The 27,099-nt window shown below is 41.3% G+C and overlaps 1 protein-coding gene across 1 annotated transcript in view; it reads right to left on the minus strand.

Moving 5' to 3' along the window:
• Positions 1-820: 820 nt before the first annotated feature.
• PITPNB (phosphatidylinositol transfer protein beta) overlaps positions 821-27,099 on the minus strand; it is a 61,893-nt gene continuing 35,614 nt past the window's right edge. The window contains exons 8-11 of the mRNA XM_045791227.2: positions 20,898-20,975; positions 9,457-9,567; positions 7,688-7,810; positions 821-2,864 (exon numbers count right to left, since the gene is read on the minus strand). Coding sequence (XP_045647183.1) covers positions 2,814-2,864; positions 7,688-7,810; positions 9,457-9,567; positions 20,898-20,975 — 363 coding nt within the window. The 3' untranslated portion in view covers positions 821-2,813. The remainder of the gene's footprint in view (positions 2,865-7,687; positions 7,811-9,456; positions 9,568-20,897; positions 20,976-27,099) is intronic.

Consider the following 27,099-nt stretch of genomic DNA (forward strand, 5'->3'; position numbering starts at 1 on the left):
CCTTCGGCCTGAACGTTTGCTTTCGCATCTGTACGTTACGAATGACGTCGAAGCTATTACCCCACTGCACTCTAATTATCTGTGCATGTGTCTGTCCCCCTGCTGGACCATGGGCTGCTTTTATTCATTCTGGTGCCTTCGGTGAGACCCAAGCTTTAGCGCTCAGCACGTGGAATGACAGACTGGCCCCGTGAACTCAAACACGAACACGAACCGAGATAAAACACTAAGAAAATCACCTCAGGAAACGAACAAAGGACCACCTGAAATAGACCATTCTGTATGAATCCATCCGTGTAGCTGGCCACCTCTCCTAATGCTGAGCAGCTCTAGAATATAAGACAGGACCACGAGAAAATAGCTGTGAGGTGTCCCAAAACAAGGAGAGTGGAAACGACGACGTCTCAGGAGAGGTGAAACGTCGCCCCAAACCAAAAAGCCACCATCTTGAAACAATCAGAGGCTGATGACAAAATCCTTACTGAGTGCTTCTAGAAATACTACGGGTTTTCCCCTTGAAACATAATTTTTAAAAACCTCTGAGACTACTAAGAAATAACCCTTCTTTAGTTTTCTGCTTAGCTTTTAAAAGCAGAAAATATTCTAAGAAAGCAAATGTAAGAGGTTAATGTGGCGTAGGCACATTTCGAGAATAAGAGTTCGTAGCGAAAAATTTTTAAAAACCATGTTTTTCCTTTATTTTTCCCAGAGTGGCAGGGCCGCACAACAGAGACTTCTTGAGAAAGCGGCAGAGAAGTGGTCTGCAGTGTGCTGAACTAGACGTGGCACTGGGGAAACAACCACTCAAGCACACAAGTGGCATTTTGTGATCAAATTTATTTTTTGTTTCAATTTCATTTACTTTGTTTTACTGTAATTTACACAAGAGACTGCCAAGTAAACTAGATATTTTACATTCACCACGCATTCCCTCAAATCTCCACAGTTGTTAGGAAAACATTAGGATCCGTGCGCTGGGCATGGATTTCCATGTGCGCCCAAGCTCCCAACGATGCTACAGATGCCAGTGAGAGTTTAGTCCATTAAAAGGAGAGGGCGAGACTCCTGATTTCACAAAATTAGCAATAATCTTCCTTGCACCAACCACTTCGCAGACAATGATTATGCTTTGACAACACCTATCTTACAACAGTGCCCAGAGAGTAAACATCAGTCTTGATCCTGAGTACACGGAGGACGTATGCGACGTGGGTTCGGAGCCAAGGCTACCAGGGCATCGCGCTGTGGCAGTGATCCTGAACACCCTCGTCTGACTCACTGCCACCACCCTGGTGGGGACACAAGGCATGTGGGAGAACGAGGAGCAGGGCAGGCAGGACAGTCAGCACATCAGATTACAAACGTGATAGGACTACAGGGGCTGGCGTGTTGCAGGAGGGACGAGAGGTTAGAGAAGACAGCTTGTGACCGGAAGGCTTCAACAATATCATTCTAGTCAAGATTCCAGGAGTGACAGGAGAAAAACTGGATTCGGACAGAGAAAGGTGATAAAAATCTTACCTAGCTATGGTTCCTTTCTTAAAGAAGAAGGACAAGGTGGCAGCAGCTGCTACCCAGCACGTTCATGATGCTTACTCATGACAGGTTCCAAAGGCGTCCTACTAGACAGCACCTCCCCATGGGGGGCGGAGCACTGGCCCCTCAGCAGGGCCTCCCAGGCAAGGAGACCAGCTTGAGCTGCCTCGGAAAAATTCCGCTATCTCAAAGGCGGTGCCTCCCCTTCAGGGTATATTTCAATAGGAAAAGAGAAAAAAAAAAAAAAAAAAGGAAACAAACAAACAAAAAAAACCGGAAAACCGTCAGGACTATCTGTATTCTAGCGGGTCAGCTGTGAGGAATCTAGATCATTTGCATAGTTTCCAAGCTCTAATTGCAGAAAACAGTCATTTCAGAAACAAGACTCCACAGAAGTGCTCTACTTCCAAGTTTTCCTACACCTACGATGCTATTCATTTCTTCATCAATTTTGTTTGCCTAACAGGAGCCTGAAAATTGTATAGTGTTTATTATAAATCACAAACCGTCATCTCCATTCTTGCTAGGTTTGATGTAGAAAAATATTTGAAATTTAAAATACAAAAATCCAATAAAAACCAGATTTTTTTTTTTTAAGGATTTTTTTCCCTAAGGGCAAACAAGTAAAAATTGGCCGGTAACTATACTCCTTACTAATAGACAGTGTCCAATTTGAATTTAAGATAATAACCATCCAGAAATAAATCGTTATAAATGCATTCAGAGTTTACATTCCAGATTCATTGGAATACCAAAAGATTTTGAATAAATTTTTCTGTGGGAGTCTGTTGCTTATGGGACTAAAATAAAAATTTGTAAGAGACTGATTTAAAAGAACAGAAAAGTAATAAAAGGCTATATATATATATATATGTATATATATATATATATATATTGGTCCACAATTTGACATTTATGAAACATACCAGCTAGTATTACATTGCAGTCAATTTGTCCATTAATGGTATTACTCTGATAATTATTAAAATCTGTTCCAGGTATATATATTGAAAATATTTTCTTTTGCATTCTTGCTGAAGATAGGTACAGTACTTTGGAGAAATGGTACTAATCCTTTTAGTATGTTTGTATGTACATATATACACGAGTGTGTGTATCTCGACCTGTGGCTCTACATGCGTTTTACATACAGCCACAGACCTACACACACACAGACATATATACACACGTGGCTGGGAACCTGTGCATGTGAGTACATCATCACAAGCACACGTCTGGGAAACGTCAACACTGCAAGACACTGGTCAGATTCCTCTTCACTCATCACTGGCTGCACTTGTTCCCCTCACTTGACCTTGATTACGTAACTGGAAAAAAAGCGAAAGACAGGGCAATGTGTTAAAACACAGACACACACAAGAAAGGTTATTGTGTCACATACATTCTCCAGAAAAAGAAAATCCTCAACGTGGCAAAACTTTTGGCAGAAAATGTACCCTAACTACTACATTTAAAAAATTTAATTCTCTTGAAAATTTTGGTCTATGACATAACATTTTGTTTCATCAGGGAGAAAATAAATTGGAAGTGGAGATAAATCGCAGAACATAGAAGAACTTAACAAAAGTAACAATAATTTTAATTTTTTTAAATGAACACTGTATTAAAGACAGGGCTCTGGAGGAATCCTGGCAGAGTTCCTTCGTTGTTATTTGTACAACTACTTGTGTTCACAACTGAATACTTCATTTCTCCCCGTTCAATAATTCGATAATTAAAGAGCAGGGAGCACCAGTAAGGGGGCAGCAAAGAACCACAGCGAGTGAGGAGAGTGTTTTTTGTCTTGTTCTTTTTCTCAGTAAACACTGTGGCTCAACAGTAACGACTGGCGGCAGTGGACTGTCCCTTTGTGTATACTCCTGCTGGTTTTGGTATGTGGGGTAGACTCTGAGGCTCTTTTTTCCCCTCGAGGAAAATCTCTTACCTGAGCATATAAATGTGTGTTTAGGGAAATAAAGCCATAGAAATGTTTTATAGCATAGCGAAAACCGAAGTGTATTTATACATCTTAAAGCTAACTGTAAAAGTAACTGAAGGGTCAACGTGAAGGAAGACACTGAGATGTTCAGAATTCAACTACAATGAATCACGAAGGCTGGCCCTTCTGGTATGGCACAAAGGATCTCTGTTTGGTTTAAAATGCTTTTACGTATGTCCTTACTAACCACGTACGGCCCAATAGAGAAGCAGGTCAATCCACTGGGCATTGGTGACAAATCAGCTGGCTTCTGGAACAACACTACGTGATGAATGAGTACGCCTGGCAGCTGGTTTCTGGCCCTAACACTAAGAACTAACTGGAGATTACTAAATTCAACCTGCTCCACATATAAAACTCTTACAGAGTAATAACTTAAGTGTTCCATGTCAATCTCTAAAATATGTGTGTCTTTAAAATCTAAAAATTAAACCACATTTAATACTTAAGTCTCTGCTCAGCAAGTTAACTACCCATTACCAACAAGGTATTGGTTTTTAAACATTCTTTTTACCCGGGTCTTCACTTACACAGTTTGATATTGTCTCTGACCCTACAGGGGACTCATCTAGACATCAGCAGCCGACGTGCCTCGGACGGAACCCTTCTTACGCATCTAAACGTAAAATGAAATCATGAGCTGCTGGAATCACACTGTAAATTGGGTTAGTAAGCAAAGGCAGAAAGAAGACCCAGGAGAGATGGTGAGTGACCGCCGCCTGTTCCTAAGCACATCCCCACATCCACACTGAGAATGAGGTTCTGAGGCCCCTCTAGTAATGTCGGTCTAAGGAAAATCCTGCAAAAGGCTTTTCTTAGAACAGTACAAAAAATGTGTATCTACTCTTGAATCCAGGAAACAAAAGCCTGCAAACTGATGGTATGAAATTATCAAAGACAGCCAAGGGTAAATGGACTGTTGTTCACTAATACAATGTGAGAAAATACCCTGATGGTCTGATTCACATTTTCATAGTCCCTAGACCAGACAGGGAGACATGAGATGTGGCCACCTCTGCTACTTCTGAGACTACAGTCCCTGAGAGGAGTTCTTCATGGGAAATTTATTTAAGAGAGGGAGGACAAAAGGAAGAACAAGTGAGCATGGGACCAATGTACGAGAAACAACAAAGGACATAAGGATGCATCAGAAAGGACAGGCATTCATAACAGTAGACCACAGACAACTCCAAAAAACTCTATGAGAAAATCAGAAAAGAATGGACAGAAAAAAGAACAGATGTAACAAACACATTTCTAAACCTCAACACTTCTCCCCAACCCCCAGAAGTGCCAATTGTGAACGAACAGGCAGAAAGTTTACCCCTAGTACTACTCTAAGCAGCTGAGCCTAACCCTCTTTAGGATTCCAGGCAGGGGCATTCCTGTCATGCCTAAGCCCTCAAGATGCTGTTCCTTTTCTCCAGAGCCAAAACCCATATGAATGAAATCAAATCTTAAAATATTTGCAAATTAGGAAGAGAATTACAATGTATCACACTCTATCATCAGGTGTCAGGGAAACAGGACCTGAAGAAAAGGGGAAAAGCCCTGGGTGAAGACTTGGACGTGTTAAGCCTCGCGCTGAGGCAGATGCTCTCTGGGTAGGCGCTCTGGCCTGCAGGCACGCTACTGCCCAGGCCAGGCTGAAGATGCTCGCAAACCAGTGTCAAGGCTGCAGGCAGCAGCAACGTGATGCGGAGGAAGCATACCCCAATGACCCAGAGCAAAAGAACTTAAGTGGGATTTTACGTACAATTATCAGCATAGAATGCTGAAATTGCCTTAAAATGTTTTTGAGATATTTAACAAAGAAACTGCCATGTATCCCCAAACCCTGAACAAAAGAGTTCGTGTGGGAATCAGTCAGGCTAAGCCATGTAGGCACAACAACGATGGTATCTTCCAATAAACAGAGCTTCTGTTCTACCTTACAGACTTGCAATGGAGAAGCAAGGAGCTGAGCCTGCAGGCCCACGGCAAGAGATGGAAGTGAGCCGTCCCCACCTCCTCATCAGGGCACTCACTGTGTTTAGACTGGGAATGCTCTGTGTCTTGACACTGAGAACTTGGGAGGGAAATAAGGGCACTCCCCCGAGGGAAGAGGTCCCAGCCAAGTTCTGTTCAAGGGGTCCAGAGGTAGGCAGGGTTCACAGCTCCAACCAGGGAGGGCTCCATCCCTCACCCTCCAACCATGACCTCTTTTCCTCGTGTTATGGACAGTCGTCTCAGCATAAATATCAAAACCAGGGGTGCCTGGGTGGTTCGGTTGGTTAAGCGGCTGCCTTCAGCTCAGGTTATGGTCCCAGGGTCCTGGGATCGAGCCCCACATCAGGCTCCCTGCTCAGAGGGGATCTACTTCTCCCTCTCCCTCTGTGCTCACTCTCTCTTCTCTCTCAAGTAAATAAATAAAATCTTTAAAGAAATCAAAACCAAAAGCAAAACTCCTTACTGAGAGTTCAAACCAAGAAAAATAAGTATGTTTTGTTTTGGCTCAGCATTGGTGAATCCTTCTTGAAGATACCATGTGCTGTGAGCTTAGTGAGAAAGAGTGTCATCACGATGCTTTCTTTCCGGTGTTCAGCTGAGCCTAGCTGTTCAGAGGGGCTGGGGACAGCTGGCAGGTGTCTCTGGAGCGTGGAGCACCTAGAGGGAGCAGAATCAGGCAAGGCAGGGGAGAAGGGACTAAAACTAGGCAGGAGTAGGGGTGCTTCTTAGAGAAGGGCACTAGACTCTTGAGAAAGAGGAGACAGAAGTGGGAGAGGGGCCTGGGGAAAAAAGGTAGTACCCATGACTTACTCTTGCCGGTTTAAATATTAAGGGCCAGCCTAAAACTAAGGCGATGAGGGAGAGCTCTCCCTGCTTGCCATTCTATCACCCCACTTCCAAGATCCAGACCTCAGAGTCATACTATTAGTATGAGAAACAGAGGTCAAAGAGGCTTCTATTGTCTGGCCTAGAAACTGAACTCCAATTTATAAAGTTGTCTCCATGGTAAAACATGTCCCAAATTCCATAAAAACAACTTAAAAACTTTTGGAACAAAATCCATTCATAAGTTGGAGACTGCCGAAAGTTTACTTTCTGTGTAAGATAAGGTTAAAACATTTTATTGCCTTATAAAGAAAATACGTCCTAGTCCTCTCAGAAGGTTTGTATAAAGCTAATTAGAAGCAGATCTGCCGTAATCACCAAAAGTAAGCAATTTTAAACACAGATTCTTTATGATGCTGTGTGCCAGACAAATAGATTTCCTTCTGTGCCAAAGAACCTGATTTGCTGCCATTCTCCTGTGATTAAGTGGGGTTCCTGCCTCACACACACAGGCGTTTGTCAAACACTCCCGCCTGCAGGGCTTCCAAAACTGGGACTGCTGGCGGGACTCTGGATGACTGCATGGAAACCACTAGCCTCTCCCGGACATTCCTTGGGTTCACTTCCCCCCAGGAGGGCCTTACTTTCAACTGAAAAGCAGTGTAGCCCAGAGCAAAAGCAAAACCAGACACTTCTAAGAGGAAGTGGGAAGAATCCATCCCTGGCAGAAAGGAGGCGCTCACACAATGCAAGGCCTACCCTCTCATTCGTGGTGGGCGGGTGGGAGGATAGGCTTTAACTGTGAAAAAAGGCATGCTGAACTCTGGCCCAAGCATCACCTCAATTTCTGCCTAAAGCTTATGAAGAGCTAAGGATTCAGTGCTAGCTGTGGGAAGGAAGGAGGCATTTCTGGAATTTATGACAATATGGCTAGGCTTATTTTTTCTACAGAAGAGGGAAGTAGGACTTACTGTGCTAACATCAGTAACTTACAGTGATAACAAAATGAGCCAAAGGCAACTTGGTCTGATAAAGTGAACCAGGTACCATCAGAGAGAGCTAATGCATGACAAAGAATATAAAACCACTGGGCACCTTACAGGTAACCAACTCTAGATATATAAAGCTCTAGCCTACTTTCACAGAATATGCTCAAGAAAAAGAGAAATCAGAACATATGAGGGATGTTAGTGTCTAAGAAACCCGAATTTGATGAGGTAAGTATTAAAAAATGGCTTTTAATGACACTCTTCTTAATCCTAAGTCTACACTTACTCAGCACGCACACAGTTTTAGAAAGGGTAATGAGAGAATTTCCACAAACAGGGGAAGTCTTACTGTTTCTAGTTCTTTCTGGGTTTCATCCTCCATTCTCCTAATGTCTTCCATTGTCAGATCAATCCACTTGTCAATCCAACAAAAAAGCTGGCGATGAAAGTTTGTAAATATCCTTTTTTCTTGCTTTTAAAACAAAGAAGAAAAATAGTGTAAGACAGCAAAAATCTAAGATTAATAACATATTAACTTTCGATGTCCCAATTAACCCATGCAATCTCCATATACCTGGCTTGAAAAGACCAATTTGTTGATTAGTGGAAATCTAAGTTCGATGATCATTTTGTAAAACAAAAAAAAACAGAAAAATCTCCCTGTGAAATGCGAAACAATCTTTTCTTGCAAAGGTAGCACAATTTATCAGGAACTGAAAAAACTGTGGTGTGCACATTCTGATCCAACATCGACTCCTGCTAGACCTGATCTATTTTTACCTTTTTCTAAATCTCAGTGACCAAAGGTCAACTTGATTTCTTCTACTGTAAGACTATACGCGGCCATTCTTCTCTGCAATTCAAAGCAAAACTGTGAGGTTGAATACAATGTGTACTGAAACCAAAGAATTCTGGTCCTTTGGAATAAGATGTTTATTTAAAAACCAAAAATTATTACATACTCTCTATCAATTTTTATGCTCCCATGTTAACTGTCACTATATACACACACCTATATAACCCCGTATATAATGAGTGGTTTTAATTGCTGCATTATTTAAATTTTACTAAACTTTCCCAAGAAGAGAGAAAAGTCCACTGAACAGTGAGTACTTTAATACTTTTGGACAATTTTCAACTCTAAAATTTTTTCCACGAACAGAAGGGACTTCATCAATTACACGTGTGACGGACTAGATTGTTAATCTATTACTATGATCCAAGAGGAAGGAAGGAAGCCAACATTTACAGAGTGCCTACCGTGGGCCAGCTGTAAGCAGGCCCAAGAGTAATCACAGTTTCCAGCACATTAGGACCCTTTAAAAAAAAATGTCAGAGCAGTTCCAGCTTAACAGCAGAAAAGTTATGGTGGAACAGACACAAGAAGCTGTGGGTTCAGAGGTGTACCAGGGGTTTCTTAATAATGATAACAGAAGAAATAGTCACACTACAGGAAGAGTAGATGCCAAAGAAACTTTTCATATTCCCTATGTGTTTTCAACATGTGTACCTATTTACACAGCTCCAATTCTCCCCTCTTTCGAGATGAAACTGTCCATGTTACGTTCACTTTAATAAAGAAGACATAAAAAACAGGTGATCAGAATTCGGATCCTCAGATTCCGTGGCCCTAGGCTCAGAGTGTAACTATTCTCGGTAAGGACTCTAAAAAAAAAACATCCCACGAGAAAGTGCAAAGCATGTAAGAAAGTGTATGTTGACAGAGAGATGTGTGGAGGGGATGAGTGGGTGGCCAACTGAGCTGGGACAGAGGAACCCCTCAGCAGGGAAGGCCTGGCCTCTCCCTCCAGCCAATGCCAGGACACCAGCCCCCTTGGGGACATGCTGTCTATGGAAAGGGCTCTCTACAGAACAGCTGGACAAACCATCAGGAAAGCACTTGGAACAAAAAGACTCCTAGGCTCTTCCCCCAAGAAAGCCCCTTAAAACCTGCTGGCATGTCTTTGCTGTTTCTAGGGAGAAAAAAAGAAACACAGAGAGGCATTACACAGAGGCACTAATTTTTACCTCGTAAGTGAGAAAAAGCAGTGTTAACAGAAAATACCCCATTAACAGCTACCTAAATTTTCAGTCACTGCATTCTGAACAGCTCTTTACCTTCTGAATGAAGTTTTCTACTTTGCTTTGCAGTCCCCACCACTTGAATTTGATGGTCACCAGCTTATAGGCACACATCTGAGGACAGTCAGGGTTGTTTGCCAGCTCCTTCTAGATGAAGAAAATTGAAAAGGAGAAATCGTGACTTAAATATTGATGTTTTGATGAAAATTGACTGCTGTGTAACAACATCACAGACATACATGAAGAAAAGTACAATCCCATATGTGTTTAATTCGGGTATTTGGAAATTCAAAATCATTTTAGCAAAAGCAGCGGTATTCCCCTGCTGCAAACCCTCCTTCCACAGATGAAGTTACTTCCTGGCTCTGCAGTTTAATAGGTGCATTGTTCAGCCTCAAATTACACTGTTCAGATTCCATATTAAATACCAAATTCTATCCACATCACATCAACAGTGAGCTCGGATACGTCAGGGTTCTCCTAACGCCATTACTGAACTCCCGCCGTGGATGTGCTGAGGCACCATGAAGAACGATCGGGAAGCGTAGTCGTCTTCTAATGCTGGCAAGGGGAGTGGCACTGTTTGTTAACTGAGGTATTTTCCCTGCAAGGGGGATCTGAAAAGGGATGCGGCAAGCGGCAGAAATGATCTCCAATGACCAAGTGTTTCAAGACAGTCCCACGCATCCAGAATTGAGCTTCTACAAATGATCACACCTCAGAGTTTGAATGGCAGCGTCAGGGAATCAAACCAAGAGTTGTTATGGGTAAAAAAAAAAAAAAAAAAAGGGGGGGTGGTGGTGGAATATTAAAAAAAAAAAAGGAGCAAGGGAGAGAGGTGGGGGGGCTATCTGGATTATCTGGATTAAAAGAGACTAAAGAAGTAAAACAGAATGTCTATAGTGTACTTTCAGAAAACAACATTAAAAAGCAATTAGAATTTGGAACTTCAGATTAATGTCAACCTAGGTTCAGCCAAAAATCTTGTAAATATAACGCATTTGTGTAGAGAGAGGGGGAGAGGGAAGGAGGAAAGAGGAGAGGAGAGGGGACAGTGAAGTGCTAACAACTGGTGAATCTAGGGGGAGGTGCTCGTTGTTCTAGTCTTTCCAGGTTTTTTTGTTTTTTGGCTAATTTTGAAATTTTCATTGTAAAAACTGGGCAGGGGATTACAATCTATGTATTACTGCCCATTTCTGTGCAACTGAGTAAGGCTTCTGCCTTGGGAAGGTCAATGCACTAGCATGTTTATTTTGAGGGAAGGGTTAAGGAGGGGGTGAGCCAGAAGCTTTACGTGGGTCTTCCAAGGTGTGTGTGCAGGAGACCGAAACCCTCCCGAGCTGAGCCAGAAGAGTGGCTGGGACAGGCTCACGCCAGTGAAAAAAAGCAGACACGGTCCTGCCTCTGGAGCTCATGGTCTGCATGGAAAGGAGGTACCTATCAAAGAATCGCAGACTGCAGGAGCAGACTGCAGGTATGGTCTGGGGAAAGGGCCATTTGGTAAACTCTCAGCCCCAGGGCTGGTGTACTTACAAGATGAAAGCTACGTCTCAGGTCTCAGGACCCTTTTACGAGGACTCAGTAAACCAGTCTGAGCTCCGTGCATAGCTGGGGGAACTCAAAGGCTTAATACATACTACTGCTTGCTCTCCTTTATCCTTTCACAGAGTAGGAATTACCAGTTTGAGTTTGCAGAACAATCTCCCCAGAACAAGTCATGTGCAACACTACGGGGGCACTTTTTATAAACACTGAATTACTGAGTGAAGAGAAAGCAGTCTTTTTTACAAGGGTTCTTCCCCCTTCTTCACCACTGTTCCTAGCTTCACCCCACACTCGAGACACTGCGATGCCAGCATCGGTCACACTGTGTGTCATTGTCCCTTGTCAGCTGCAACCCATTCACACATCCCACTTTCAGGTTTAGTGTCTGTGGCAAATATTTGTTCCATTCAGCCATATGTACATACATTAAAAAAAAAAACACATGAATTCCTAGGTCATATTCTAAAACCTCAAAATTATTCTCCATTTATGCAATCACAGCACCAGACCACATTTCCCCCCAAATCCTCAATAATGTTCGTTTCAAGTGAATTCTAAAGACAGGATAGATGAAAAAATTCTTTCTTGGTATTATTATTAATATGACTCCACGTTCTATAGAATCCTGCATGATTGATCAACTTTTCTCAGAAAATCTCTTCTGTCGTAACATTTCATCCTATTAATGAGCTGGTACATGGGTTAAATCAGTGAGGAAGCACCATTAGCACTTAAATGAAAACATGATATAAACATCGAACTGTCCTTGTATAGGTGAGTTCTATGTCAACAGAAGAACTTGGTTAGCTGAGCTCTATTCTCCCTCATAAAAGAGCACTCATGTTAAAATTCAGCATGGATGTGTATATATACACCCACACATATATAATCCCATACACTTTATGAACAAGTTTAATTCAGCAAGTATTAAGAGGGTGTCATTTACAACCCCATCCGTGCTAGGTGTTGTAAGCAGACAGACACAAAAGTGGCCAGTAGTAAGGAGAGTAATTACATGTGCATAAATAACGACAAAACCACTATCCTTGCTGCTAATGAGCTCTACCAGAAGGGACACCCTTCTGTTGCTGTTGCTGTGGCCCTGGCCTGAAATATATTTGCAATTCCTCCTCCCCCTCCCTGACCTGGAGGCCCCACGCACTTCAGCTGGGCTCCTATGTGTGGAAGTAGACAGCCAGCCTTCCACAGGACACAGCTAACTTCTGCATGCCCAGCCTCACTGAAATTATCACAAGACTGGTCTTTTGCAGATCATTTTTTGAATAAGCCATGAGCCAGTCTTGAGGTACTCTCTAATCCAATGAGTGTCACTGAAAACCTTCATATGAAACGCCATTTTGGCATATGAAGAATACAGTACTTAAACGCCTGTTAAATAGTAGCGTTAGACTAGGAGTAAGGGGACATGGATTGCAGTTCCCATTATGCAGAGTAACTTCCTATGTAAGGTGGGTAGGATCCTTAACCTCTCTGGGCCTTACTTCTCTGTCAGTAAAAGGAAAGGCTCAACTTTTCATCCTCCACTGATGTGATACTAAAAGCAAGAATGAGTGAACTTAGTTTGTCCAGGGTCGGGGGTGGCCCAGTGCTGCAGGCAGCAAGCACAAGTCCTTGACATCTGATGGCCTGTCTTAAAATTTCCTTTAATTTTGCACTTTATTTTATAATGGGCTTAGTGCAATATCCTCCCATCCATGCACTTGAGCTAAATTTCCTCTATGGCTGAGAACCTCTGATGTACCACTGATTAGCGCTAAGATACCTTCCAGACTGAACATTCCAAGGCCCTATTAATTACAGGCTGCTGATTGCTTTGTTCCGAAACTCCAAATCATTGCACACCTTGTGCTAAACGAAAACCCTGGGTGTTTCCAGCAGAACACCGACTCCTCAAAATTCTCCTACCATTTTATAAAAACAGTGGGATGAAGCATGGTTCTAATTAAAGAGTAAGCTAAATTTAATACAAATATGCCCATACCACACTTGGGCTCTAAGAGCAGAGCATACACACAACTTCAACAATTACCTAAAGTCTGTTTCTCACATTGTTTCTAGTGACTCTGGCAGTCTGTTCGAATCAATTCAGGTAATACTGGTAATTTACAAACTAACACTGAACTATAAAATTTAGTTTAAGTGATGGGACAAAATGAACCTGTTCTCTGAACTATCTTCCCCAGATCTAAAATGTGTATCCAGTCTCACTGGCTTTTGTTTTCCATAAAACTTTTAAGTAATTATTAAAGAAAAGGAAAATTCAGGGAATATGTACCAATTAAAAAGCAAACAAGCAAACGAAAAGCCTGCTGCCTTCATTTCTTGGCCTAATTCTCTACAGTATCAACACCTTACAGCATGAGGCAGAGGTGAATTACAGAAACATAATCTCAAATAACCAGAGGAAAAAGCTGAGAACACAGAAGTTATGTACTTTTTTCTGTAACCATTAATATATATGTGATATTTAAGGTCTCATTCAGTTCTTAAAATGACTCATGCAACTCGCCTCTTAATTTGAGCTGTGTATGGCCTTAAGACTAATGGTTGAATTAAAAAATGGCTTAAAAAGTCTCCACACTTAGGGGCACCTGGTTGGCTCAGTCGGAAGAGCACATGACTCTTGGTCTTGGGGTCCTGAGTTCGAGCCCCATATTGGGTGTAGAGATCACTTAAATAATCGTAAAAAAAAAAAAAGTATCCATACTTAATGGTGAAACCAAAACTTTGGTTGCCGAGAGATTGCCTAGATGTGGTTAAGTAAAAGCGGAAATGATACCTTTGGCACCATCTTCTTGGGGTGGAATCTGAACCCCACATCATTACAGAGCCTTAAAGCTGTTCATTTCCTATGTATACCATACACCCTTTAACCTAGTAATTCCACTTTCAGAAATGTATTCCAGTTCATCAGGTAAGGAAATAACAACACTACAGATTTATTTACAATCACAAAAACCTGGACTTAATGGTGAAGTACTTCATAAGCCCTCCAAACAATGGGCTACTGTGCATATAGCCATTAAAAACCATCTTTTCAAAGAATGCTTAATAATGTGGGGGAAAAAAGGCATAATATGAACAGAATCAGGTATCTATGCATGGGATAAACGCTTATTAATAAAACACATAAATCAGGAAATATAACAAATAGCAATAATTAAATGGTGAGACTATAATTGATTTTTACTTTCTTCTGTGTACCATGCTCTATTTTCAAAACCTAATAAATATATATCATTTTGTAATCAGAAAAAAAACCAATATGCCTCAAAAATACACTACAGAAGTTTTTGCCCTAAGCTGAGTATTTTAGGACAAAGAATTATGTTGCCCTAAATTATCTGGGTACTATTTCAAATCTTCATTCTTCTTTGACTATAAACAATCTAAATGTTTTCCTGCTTCTTTTCTTTTTGATGTTTAATAAATAAAAGCCACACAAAATCAAGCTAAAAGCTAAATTAAGATTTAAATATCTAACTTCAGTCCATACTACATTTTTCCTAATCTTAAACTTCTAAAGTAAAAATGAGGCACACGTGCAGAGCAAAATATTATATACTCTTCAGAGTTACTAGAAATAGTCTTGTGAAAAAAATGTGTAACTTTAAAAATGTGAACAATCTCAATGGGGCAAATATTTGGGACACCATATTCAGAGGAATTGTTCTAGGATCCACAGAACCCAAAGGAGTTCCAGCTTGTCTGCCCAGATCTCAGGAGGCTCACTGGGGCACAGCAAAGCTTCCTCTCTAGCCTTAAACAATACAAATGTTTCCCAACTCTTTCCTCTTCCATCAGGTAAAACAATAACCCAAGGCATATAAAGCCAAAATCCAAATTCAGATCATTCACACATAATTGCAACACAACCCAAACTTAACATTTCCTAACCTAAAGCAAAACAAGATTCACTCTTTCCTAAATCTAGAATACTATTATTTTGCTGATAAATAGCAGTTGTATATAGATTAAAACATGAAAATTTAAAAGAACAATTGAAAATAAAAGATATAGACTGGTTGGTCACCAAAAGACAAGAACAGTCAGAAGTTTTAAATGAAAACCCTGAACTAATCGAAGAACCCCAAATTATGAGTCATCTCTACATAATTTAAATTTCATCTGTAAATCAGCAAGCACAAGCTAGTTGCGAAAACGTTTTCAAAATTGTATTTAGTTAGTGTATTTCACTGAATTCCTTACATTTCATGTTTCTAACCATAAATGAAACCCCCAAACTCAAATTGTGTTTTTAATTTAACGACGCATATTAGGTTACTCTGAGGTATGTGGACTGGGCCTGAGGGAGAGTAATGTATACTGGAGCCACGCAACAGAACTAAACAAAACGCAGCGTGTTTGACTGGAATGGTGAGCAATCAGGCCACGTTCTCCACAAGAACTAGTTTCTTGTATCCGTGACAAATATAAACAAATGTAGAAGACCATTAGAAAAAAAACAAAACAAAACAAACCCAAAGGCATTCTGGAAACTCATTTTCTGAAAATGTGGTCCTCTCATAGTTCTATGCTACATGGCAACTCCACATACACTTTTTCCGACTTAAAATGCGTTGGGATGAAGATGGAATTGCTATGTGCTACAGTTAATCAGAGTTAATACTTTGGAAGGACACAGCCGTTTCTAGTAGGCTCACACCGCCTTCATATTTTAATTTTTCAATTTTAGGCAATCTGAATGCTCAATTTCAGCTGCTGATTTCATAATAAAAGTTTCCAACCCAGATTTCACTAAGAAAGTTAAAAATAAATGCACTGCTGGGGCTGCTGCCAGTACACGCATCAGTAAATATCAACAGAAGATTACAGAATATATGTGAAGTATGTGTACTGAAATTTCAAGCAAAACCCAATTCCTTACTCAGCCATACCATTCCCTCAATTTTGTTTAGATTTTGGTAGCCATTTGGACAGACCTACAGTGGGCATTATATTCTTTCTAAATACACAGCAAGTCCAACATTTGGTTGCGTTTTATTTGGTCTAAAGCAGTTAACTTGAATCCAGCAAATACTTACTAAGCCTCTCCTAGGAGCAGACCTCTGTGCTAGGCGTGCCCCATATTAAGTAGGTCAGACACAGAGCCTATGGCTGAAAACTCAGTGTGTACCAGGAGATAAAGGAGGCGGGGAACGAAGACAGGGTGTGCGCATAAACCACTACCCTGACATGAGACACACAAAGTACCATGAGAAAGGTCACCGACGATGGACTTCAGTAGGGTTCAGAGGCAAAAGACTCCTACTATTTGGGTAATTGGGAAATGTTAAATGGAGTAAGCAAATGTGAAATCAAAGTTCAAAAGATTAAACTAATCACAGGTTAAACTAATTTCATGAAAATAAGCAAAATGAAAATAAGACAGGAAAGCTTCCTTCCTGTGGCAGGATAATCAGTCACATTTCCCATGTCTCCAAACTTAGTATTTTTGTAGCTCACACCCATTTTACTAATCAACCATGACGTGTGCTTCGTGCTTGTGTTCCAATTACTCAAGGAGTGACACTATGTACAAGTGAAACCACAGGTTCACCCTTCAGATAATACTCATGAAGAAAACATCGTCCCTGACAGTGTCAGTAAGAACTCTACAAGGGGCCCATCCTGTCAAATCACCTCTCGAACTCAAGCAAGACACTCCATCTGTCCATGCCTGAATCCTTTGGTGCTGCCTGAGAACAGAGGCATTCAGTATCCAAGGTAAGGTTAGAACTAATCAGGTATCACTCCTGGGGCACTCAGCTTCTTGAAGACATGGAACAGCTTTTTGGTGTCCTCTGTAGGTATTGTTGGGTATTCACACATACCAAGTGTTACTTATTGCTACGGGGCGTTAAAAACCTAGCTTCCAAACCAGATGCTCAACAAACAAACAAAACAGCCATGTTTTAAGGTCCGCTTTATTATCCATAATCCACAATGTGGTCTAACCAGAAACTAATAATGAAACCTCTTTATGCCACCCACTGTAGGTTTTTGAAAGTGAGGTTATAGGGAGGGGACACATTTTAAATGTCTTCACATCCTTCCTGGAACTCACAGCAATGTCTAGATGAAGGGAGGAGAGCACCCTCAAGTCTCTGTCTTTGGGGGACTATCGTGCTCACCAGCCTCTTGAGGACTCTCTGGGCTGTTTTCTTGCCAACCTCTATCTCAAAGAGCTTTCCACAACTGAGCTGTAACTTCTCCCTCACCCCCACTTCCATTCTTCATCCCTAGCCAACAGTACCTTGAGGTATCTTTACTTCAGGCCACTGACAAGCAAGGCTCTCACCTTCTTTCCACAGATGTGAGGCGGGAGGAGAAAGGAGTCTTGGTAGCAGGGCAGGAAACTAATTACCGTCCCTATAACCCACAAAGATGGCTGCCCTCCACTAGCTTGAAGGAACCAGAACAGCCTTTCTGGTAATTCTAAAATGAGTCTAAACCACGATTGAGCAGGTAAACAGCATGACATAATGTTGCGAAAGCTCCAACTGCCAGAGCTTTTACTCCAGAGTGGAATCAGAACATTAACAGGACATGCCTTTATGGTTAGAAAAAGCATATAATACACATATAAAGATAACATAAAAAAATCCCAGTTTCTAGGTCAACATCTTCATTTGACCTGATTCCCTGTACCCCAATGTTCAGACACTAGATGAATATTCTGAGACATGTCAAGCACTCTAAGAGCTAGATACTTTGGCAAAGCCTCCTACAAAGACCTTTACAGGCCTAATTATTAACTCTCTTATATATGTAGACACAGAAGCTTAAGTCTTCATGAGGCGTCTGGGTTAAATGAAGAAAGAAATGAGGCCTTGCCATAGGATAAAAATGACACCATAATCTTCAAAGACGGTGTTTCAATTTGTTAAAATGACAACTCTTCAGACGAGGTAAACTGGAAAGCTAAAGGAATCCACATGTACGTTGTTTTTGATAAACCATTAGAATAGGCAGTCATACCAACGTCATAATACACACAAAGCCCTCAAAACCAAAAGAAACCAAAGCGTCTACACACACACGAGAAATGTGCATGCAGTGCTATAAAGAAATAAACATTTAAATCCGTAAGAAATACACAAATCTACCTTGAAGCAAAAATCTTTATCAGGCTATAAATCACTCTATTAGTATGCACAGAATCACTTAAATATTGAACCCTACATAACAAAATAGAATTCATGTGCTCAGATTCTAAGAATTATCTTTTCAAAGGGCAAATGAGTACATAACTAAGGCCCACATCTCTGGGTCTGTAGTTTTCAAAAAAATTAAAGGTATGTATCATATCACAGGGGGAAAAAAAAGTCTGTACTCTAACCCAATTGGAAAATATGAAAATCATCCCCATGATCCCCTGCTAGCAAAGACTCCCTAGCCTTTATGTGGCCTCTGCTTTACAGCTGACTCAAGCCAAGCACTCATTAAACACACGTAACCACAAGGGGTAAGGACACGTGAGTCAAGATGAGTTTGATAACCCCCAGATACTAGAATGAGGAAAGCCCTGGATACTAGACAGAGACAAGGAATCACTGTGTCACAAATAGGGTAGCTCATGCATACATGTAATCAACCCCAAGATATGATGAGGCTTTTCATTCCCAAAGACCAAAGCTTCCTCTGCACTGAGAATGTGACATTCATTACTTCATTCCGTCCTGGCAACAACCTTCTGAGGCAGTTACAATGTCCCTCCCATTTTAGAGATGTGGAAACCCAGGCCCAGAGCAGGGATTAAGTTACTGAAGTCACAACTTGTGATACATGGGATAAGGGAATGGATTTCACCCACAGACTCCCTGACCATTGGAAATGTACAACTGATAGTAACAGGAATTAACAAATTCTGGCAAATACCACGAATAGAGAGAGCCACATAAGTGCCTTGAAGCAACAGGGCATAAAAGACGCGATGGTGACAGGGGAGTCACGGGCTTCTGAGTCAGAAACTGCTTTGTCTCCACGCATTACACATCTCTGTGCCGAGCACTGAATCAAGCACTATGGAAACGGGAGATGTCCTGCTGTTTCTCCTACAACTATTATCTGTGCTTCTCTGACCAAGTTTCTCATCTATATAATGAAGCAGTTGTACTTACCCCACAGGAAGGTCGTGAAGATTAAACATGACCTTGCATAGTGCCTGGCACCAAAGGAGAAGTTTCTTTTCCCCTCTCCAGTCTGGTGCAGACAAGCAGTAAATACTGCAATAGTTCAGAAGGAACACACCAGTGTGGGATAAGTAAGGAAAAGTTTCAAAGAGATCCCGGAGTTTGCACTTAGTGCTGAATACACTTTTGAATTTGTTCTTGTAAGGGGAGTTTCTCCTGAGGGCAATGGGAAGGAAGACTGAAGGGTGAGGGTGGGATGGCACATGGAAGGTTCTGGAGCAGCTGTGCAGCTACCAAGCAGCTCTGACACAGGAACATTCTGACATGCACTCTGAGGTAAGTGGGACCAGAACAGGATTTCTTCATCCTTTTTGCTCTAATTTCCAGGAATAAAGGAATAAAATAAAGGAATAAAAATCATATTCCAAGTTCCTAAAAGTTGGAAGTTAGTCTCAACCTCAGGCTCGCTCTCTATTCCCTGTAAAAGCATCATTAGTTAGCGTTAGGACTTAATGGAGCAAGATGGCCTTCTAGAAGATAGGGCTGCCTTTGCAGTGGCCACCCACCTACTGCTCCAACATGACACTCTTTTTTGGAAGGCCAGGTTAAATCTCAAAGGGGAAAGACTTCTCTTCTGACTCACTGTGAGTTCTAGTCCACAGTTAGAAATCTGCAAAAGGGTGGGGGAAATTCCTTAAAACCATTAAATGAAATTTAGATCACACATACTGAATCTGTTCCTTAATTCATAAGTGACATACATCACTTTCTGGGAATTAAAGTTAAAAGTCTCTGGTCAGGACCATTCAAATTAGAAGAATCTTGAACTGACCTCTACCCAGAGAATAAATGCGAAATTAAGATAATTATGAATCATTTCTTATAGAACAAAGTCAGACCCATTCTTCATTTTAGCTGATGGACAAGAGAGTCTGCAAAACAGTCCGACACCCACGGAGAACCACTCAATGGGTTATCTGTGGGGCTGTAATAGTAATCCTCTATCTTCAAGCAACAACTAACACCTAGATATCTTTTATCGATGACCCACAGGTGACTGGCTTCAGCATGAAGAGATTGATACCAAGTAAAACATGTTGCTGGAAATCTGCTTTGGGTATGTTTAGGTTTTAGTGTTCCCCAGCTCCTGTCAAATTAACTGTAATAACTTACCATCACCACATTAAGCCTTCTTTAAGGGTCCGTCATTTAGTTTAGTGGATATCTTTAAAATGCATTATATATCCCCAGCAATTTAAATGATTACCTTGACATTGCTTTTCCTACTCCCACGAATAAATTAAGGATGTGTTCTTTATTAGAAAACGACTACTTGCCATCAAAATTATTCTCTGATGTCCTGGTTTCCAGAATGTAACTATTAAAAGGCCAGGAACATGAGCTCAGGTGAAGGCAACTTGTTCAGTTTTTACTAAGACTAAATTTAAACTATAAACTTTCACTTAACATGGATTTTTACACTGCTTCAAGTCTCAAAAGAGAACATTACAATCCCCAAAGACTAAATCACTTGTCTCTTTTAAGAGTTATCAGAATAGCATTATGCCGAAAGTGACAGTCTGGCTGTGTTCTGTTTGTTAATACAGCACAGACTTGCTGGCCAACTGCAACTGGCTGTAAGTCCTTATCACAAATAAAACTATTTTTGTGCCATTTCTATTTTTCACTTAAACGTCACCAGCTCTTCCAGACTCGGGACCTGTCAAGTGGTCTGTTGCCAAGACTCTGCCTGTCAGAAAGGTCAGCATCCAGTACCTTCCAGTTGGGTCCCAAAGGGCCTCTCTTGGTCTTGACTGACTGGAATAATGCTGGGTCTTCATCAGCTTTGTAGTCCTGCAAAGCAAAACAAAGTCAGAGGCAGAGAAGAAACCCAGAGAAAATTCTTTAACCTTGCCAGAACAGCTCTTTGTAGCTACTAAAACACAGGACAAAAACTGATTAGACTTACTGTGCTTTTGCGTAAAAGTAGGAAAATGGTTCATTACAACATTAAGTTTTTGGTTTGGTTCTCTTTGTTTTACACTTTAATGTTAAGGCAGGACAACTACATGATATTTAGTTATAACAGTCTTGATGACCAAACCACTGGTTACTGAACAGCTATCTCCAAGAACAAATCTTCCCACATTTTTTTAATGGTTTCAACATTTTGGTACGTGTACAGTCATATTCGAGAAATACAAGGCACCTATCCCAGCCTTGACAATACCCAGAGGTGATGACCATGAGCGATTACTGCAGCTGGGAACGTAGATTGAACTACTGATCTTGCGACGCCCCCATCTCTTCCATGGCTGGGTCTGTGCCAGACGCCTCAATGACGACACCAGCCTCGCAAACCCTTGTGCAGAGACCCATAAAGTGCAAATCCCTTGGCCTGCTCATGGAAAAGGGACTGCACTCATGGCAGCTCCTCGTTGTCACAGAAGGCGAGGGAAGGGTTTATGACTCCATGATGGGACTACCTCAGTTATATCGTGTCCTAGGGGAATGGCCCTAAGACTTAGGTTTTAAGCAAAGTTGTACAGTGTGTGTCAATTCTATTTCCCTAACATCCTCTTCCGTATAGAATGGAGGAAATGAAAGAAGTAAATCTTTTTAAATCTGTCTGCTTTACAAAAGTTCTTTTGTCACTGCACACATATATACACACAATCCAGCGATAGGAAAAAAACTCCCTGTGAAGATCTGAAGTCCAGATTTAGAAAAATAAATGAGCTTTAATGGGACCAGTGAGCAGAGGCCAGTTGGTGAGTTGAAAATCCTACAAAGGGAGAGCCCCTGCCTTCTCAAGTAGAATTTCTGAGCCAGGGGTCCTTCACGCCATTCATGGAAGGACCACATACTTTGGGGGAAACGCCCAGACAAGTCAAATCTGAAAAATCATTGTTCTAGAGAAAACGGCAAGCACCGAACATACTCTGAAGTGTAAGACAAACTTTCACAAATCAAAGAAAACATGCTGAGAAGCAGCCACTCAAGATTCAACACTTAGGAAGTGCACGTGGCACGTCAATAATTACTGACAAAGTTACAGGTAAATTGTGTGAAGAAGGAAAAATGTGAGGTTCGAGTAGAAAACAAAACTTCCGAAAGGCCCCCCAACAGCGCACCATAATTACTCAACAAGCACACTTAGCTGGCTGCACTGGGTCTCGGCGCTTTAAAATACGCAGTGTGGTGCAGCCACCGGCATGAGGTCGGTCAGCATGACCCGGGGACAACCCAGAAGGAGCTGCCTGCAAGGAGCTGGAGAACTGGAGTTACTCACGTGTCCGGGCACACCAGCAGAAAGCTCAATTACTGTCAACTAACACAAATTCTTAAATTCCAATTTAGAGCCGCATCCTCAAAATGAACAACTTCACTGCTGAGAAAAGAACCAACTGGACAGGGGGGCTCGAGACCTGGGTTCACAGTGCGGAATCAGCCATCCTGTTAACGTAAATAATCATGTAGCGCCATAAAACACTTGCTCTAACTCTGAGGCTTAGAACTGAAACTTAGAGACAAGCTCATTTTTCTCCAAAACCGAAAATATTTAACATTCTAACAAAATGATCACTTTTGACACCATCTCCTTCCATCAAAGTCTATTTATTCTGTAGCCACCACACGTAGAAGGCAGCACCCAAGATGCTGTGAGGTAGTCCGGGGGGTCTGGGGACGTAAGAAGAACCAACACTCACGTGGTGCTAGCTCCTAGGAAGTCACGGTCGGGCTGGGAGAAAGAAAGAGCCGGACAAAGAAAAGATAACGGAATCCCCAGAGAGCACAGGTTAACTGCCAACAGACAATGGAGGGAACTGTACTCAGAATCGAAATCAACCAACACGAGCCAAGGAAATGTATTTTTAAAATGAGTTTTAACATCATGTTTAAAGGTAGAAAAACCTTAATGCTAAGGTGTATGTTAAAAATTTTTATGATTAAATTGTAATTGTCTCTATAATGCCCAGAGGCCTGGCGAGTGTTTAATATTTCATCCCGTTTAAAGGAAAAATACTTTTTTTTTTAAACCATCTCAGGTGTGACCTCACTGTGGATATGCCATTCAAAATTTTCTTTTTAATGCAAAATCTGAGATATTCCGGAGCCTGGCATGCACTGAACAGAAAATATCACATTTCCCAAATCTGAGAGGCTGTCAGTTAGAGGATGCCCCACAACTTTATGTGCCATTAAGCAGGAACACACTCAGCCAATAAAACACGCCACAACTGGAAGACAAACCCTAATTGCGAACGTATTAAAATGTGAGGAAAAGAGGGCAGGGGAACCTCAGAACTGATGAAATGGAGCCTGCAGAACTACCTCACGATTACGGCACCAGCGAGAGTGAAAACGAACAGATGGATCAGGCAGGCTTCATCATCACACTCCTTCAGGCCCTTCCCAACCCCGGCTCCATCCCAGGGTGACCACCTCAGGGCTTCGCAATGCCTATCTGACAGATTAATTAACTAAAGAACAAGGAGCGACGCTTCCAAACTGTACCCTGTACCCAACACACTGCTGCAGTCTACTTCCCAGCCTCCATCATAGTGCCAGTTACTCACTGCGGTATTTTCCTGAACTAAGAACTCACAGAATTATAAAGGAAAACCCAACCCTGAAGACCATCCGAGCTGCCTCTTTCTGCAGCTGAGGAAGCCATAGTCCCAACAAGGAAGTGGTATGGCTCTCTTACCCTACGGCTTCAACTCAAGCCTTCTTAGCCTCCGTCCTCGGCTCACTCTAGGACACCACACAGGAGGTGGCAGAAGAGCGTCCACAACTGCCAGATAAGCAAAACACATTTCAAAACACCAAGAAGCAGCAGCAGCAGCAGAGGTATCAAAGGAGATCTGCCTACAGGCAGGCGTGTGTGCATATAAAATACTATACGCACATACACAGATCTCCAAGGTAAGTCTTCCTGGCTTTTTTTCTCTTGACTAAAAAGCAACAAACATTAAAGGTATTATACACTGAAAACGTAACAGAACCCAATTATTAACAACAGCACCTTAACCCTGATGGATGAGGATAATGCATCTTGTCAGAACCTCAGAATTTTTGTGTTTTTTTTTTTACGTTGGCTTGAATACGTAAATGTTTAATCAGCTGAATTAAGTAGCAAGGTATTAAAAAGCAGGAAGCAGGTGTAGTTTTAACCACCTCAGTTTTGTACCTTTATAACACACATTTAATTTTTTTACAGAATCGCTACAATTTTATTGTTGGGTATCTAGTTTGGTCTTTCTGTATTTGAAAACTGGCCGATTTATATCCGTATCACAATGAACAAATATATTCCTTCATGTATGACAGTTTCAGCATACAGAATGCAACCTCAGCTACCAATTATAGCTGCAAATGAGCAATAGTGTGGAATGAGACAGCCTGCTGGCTTTGTTAGTATTCTGTCTCCTTTGGGATCCCATGGGGAAAGGGGAGGCTCTGATAAAGAGAAGCCCTTGGCTCATGGTTTATTGTGCTTGCCACCAGCTGCAGACTTCTCATCTCATTAGTTCTTTTAGAATACTGTGGGTGAAGACAGCTGTAGCCTACTTGAGTCTTCAGCTCCTGGGTATTCTGAAGGCTGAATTTGCTATGCACTTTCTGTAATCCTTGGGAAAAAAAGAAAGCAAATTCACTAGGCCAAGGAAATGTATTTTTAAAATGAGTTTTAAAATCACGTTTAAAAGTAGAAAAATCTTATTGCTAAGGTGCATTGTGTTTAAAAATTTTTATGATCAAATTTTAATTATCTGTATAATGCCCAGAGGCCTGGCCAGGATAAGGGCTTAGTAAAACCATCATTATCAAGTTAGGTGTAATGTCCCCAGACACTGCTCGCTCTACCAATACTAGTGCCCGAACAACAGAAAAACACAATGGTATTAGCACAAGGTAGATTCGGATTAGTGTTGATACAACTCTATTTAATTGAAAACTCTTATTTAAAAGTAAAAAAAAAAAAAAAAAAAAGGCAAGTCAAAGTCAAGACACCCTTTGGAGAACAAATAAAATATAATATGGTAAATAAATGGCTTACTGAGTCTCCATGCTGGAGCCACAGAATACATTCATTAAATTCTTATAAATAGCTGTTTTCTGTCACTGGAATACAAAAGTTGTGCTACCTCTTGGGTGTACATCTGTTACTCACTACAGCTCTCAATAGAAACTCTCAACAGAAACCAGATTCATTTTGAAGACAAAGAATATTAGTTTTATGAATCTTTTAGCACAGTGGCTGTCCCCCAAAATGCAAGAACAAAATCTGTGCTGAGCCAACCTAAACGTCCTTGAGCCCAGATTTAACTCATGATTATGAATGGGGACGTGAGTAGGAGGTGGGGGACTGGTAGGAGTTTTTTGACAGCTTGTGGAAAAATCGAGATGAGCTCCAGATACCAGAAACTGCTTAAAGAACCATGCATGGGTTACCACAGGTGAGGCTAAGTGTAAGCTGAGAAAAAGAGTGCCCAAACTGCAAGCATTAGCAACTCCTCCACACCTGCTTATAAAAGGGCACCCCCCCCCCCGCAAAAAGAAACAATTCTACAGGGTAAAAATAAAAACTTGAGAGAGATATTAGGATCCTGCAGCCTGCTGTAAAATGCTTTCCTTTAGCACAAGATGATTAATTAGGTGTCTATTCAAATAGCTCAAAGATAATCACGAAGTTTAGAATGCATGGGTACTGCTGCTCAACCTAGCAAAGCTTATTTCCTCTAATCACATCCTAAAAGTAAAGACCAGGATGAGGGGGAAAAGACCAAATTAAATATGAAGATAAGTAACAAACATCATCTATTAGCACTGCCCTTCATTCTTCAGTACATACTGTGGTACTTGGAATACAAGGAGTTCCTGGATCCTATCACCGCTGACCCCAGCACATAACTAATTGGAGCTGACAAAATTCAAGCCAGACTCCAGAGGGGAAGCCCATTAAAAAAAAAATGTTTGCATTAAATTTTGCAATAGCAAGTAAAAGAGGTGTAAAGACAAATAACATTTACGAACTTGTTTAAGAAACTCATTTCAACAGTTATTTTCAAATAAGCAGCTTTCTTTCCTATTTTTAATTACATCTCCCCAAGGACGACTCACCCTTTCAGGTTCCCACAGAGCACCATTAATATAGTATAAGTAAATCTCATTAATTCAGGTCCTACCACCTTGGAATTCATAATAATTCGGACAGGGGCTGGACTGAAGTTTATCTTTGCGTGATCTATGAAAAAAAGATTTGCTACACAAATTAATAGAGTAACAAGATCTCAGGAGGGCTGTTTAAACAGTTCAGAAGTGTTTTAGAGCAATTCAGAAGCATTCATTTGCATATAATTATTATGCTAATTACAAATCATTCTTATCTATTCATTAAAGCAGATTCCCAAAGGACCACTAATTGTCAATAACTTGTTGGCCTAGTTTCTGTTACTGAATGTACCTCAGAGGAACAAAACTGCATTAAAAAATATTCTCTAATTCAGCCCTCTCATTAATCCTTACCGGCTTCCCACCAATGAATCCTAAGAGGAGAATTTCTAAACAACTGCACTGAGAACAGAAATGCAGTCAAACCTAAAGGGCTGAAGAGAACACTTTTTTTGTGATCTTTTTAATCTCACAGAGACCCTGCATGGAGATCTGGGGTGGGGGTGAGGATGGCGTTGAGCATGGGAAGCAGGCAGAGGCTGTCAACACAGCTCTCTGTTAAGAGGTGGCCACAGCCCAGAACAGTCTGGCTAGAGCACAGCGAGGCTGGGGCACAGCGAGGCTGGGGCTCAGTCAGGCTAAATGCCTCTTCCATTTTTTCTCATCTTATCCATATCTTAGTCAGAGGGCCAACACTGTCATGCTTATGAAGGCAGACCCCCAAAGCCTCTGGAAAGTTACAAGTTAACAGAGAAATAGAAATCAGAATTCCAGCCCTGAAAAGAAGTTACAACCAAAAGCC

Source organism: Ursus americanus, chromosome 30, assembly GCF_024610735.1.
Source record: "Ursus americanus isolate L20-20 chromosome 30, mUrsAme1.1.p, whole genome shotgun sequence".
NCBI classification, from domain to species: domain Eukaryota; kingdom Metazoa; phylum Chordata; class Mammalia; order Carnivora; family Ursidae; genus Ursus; species Ursus americanus.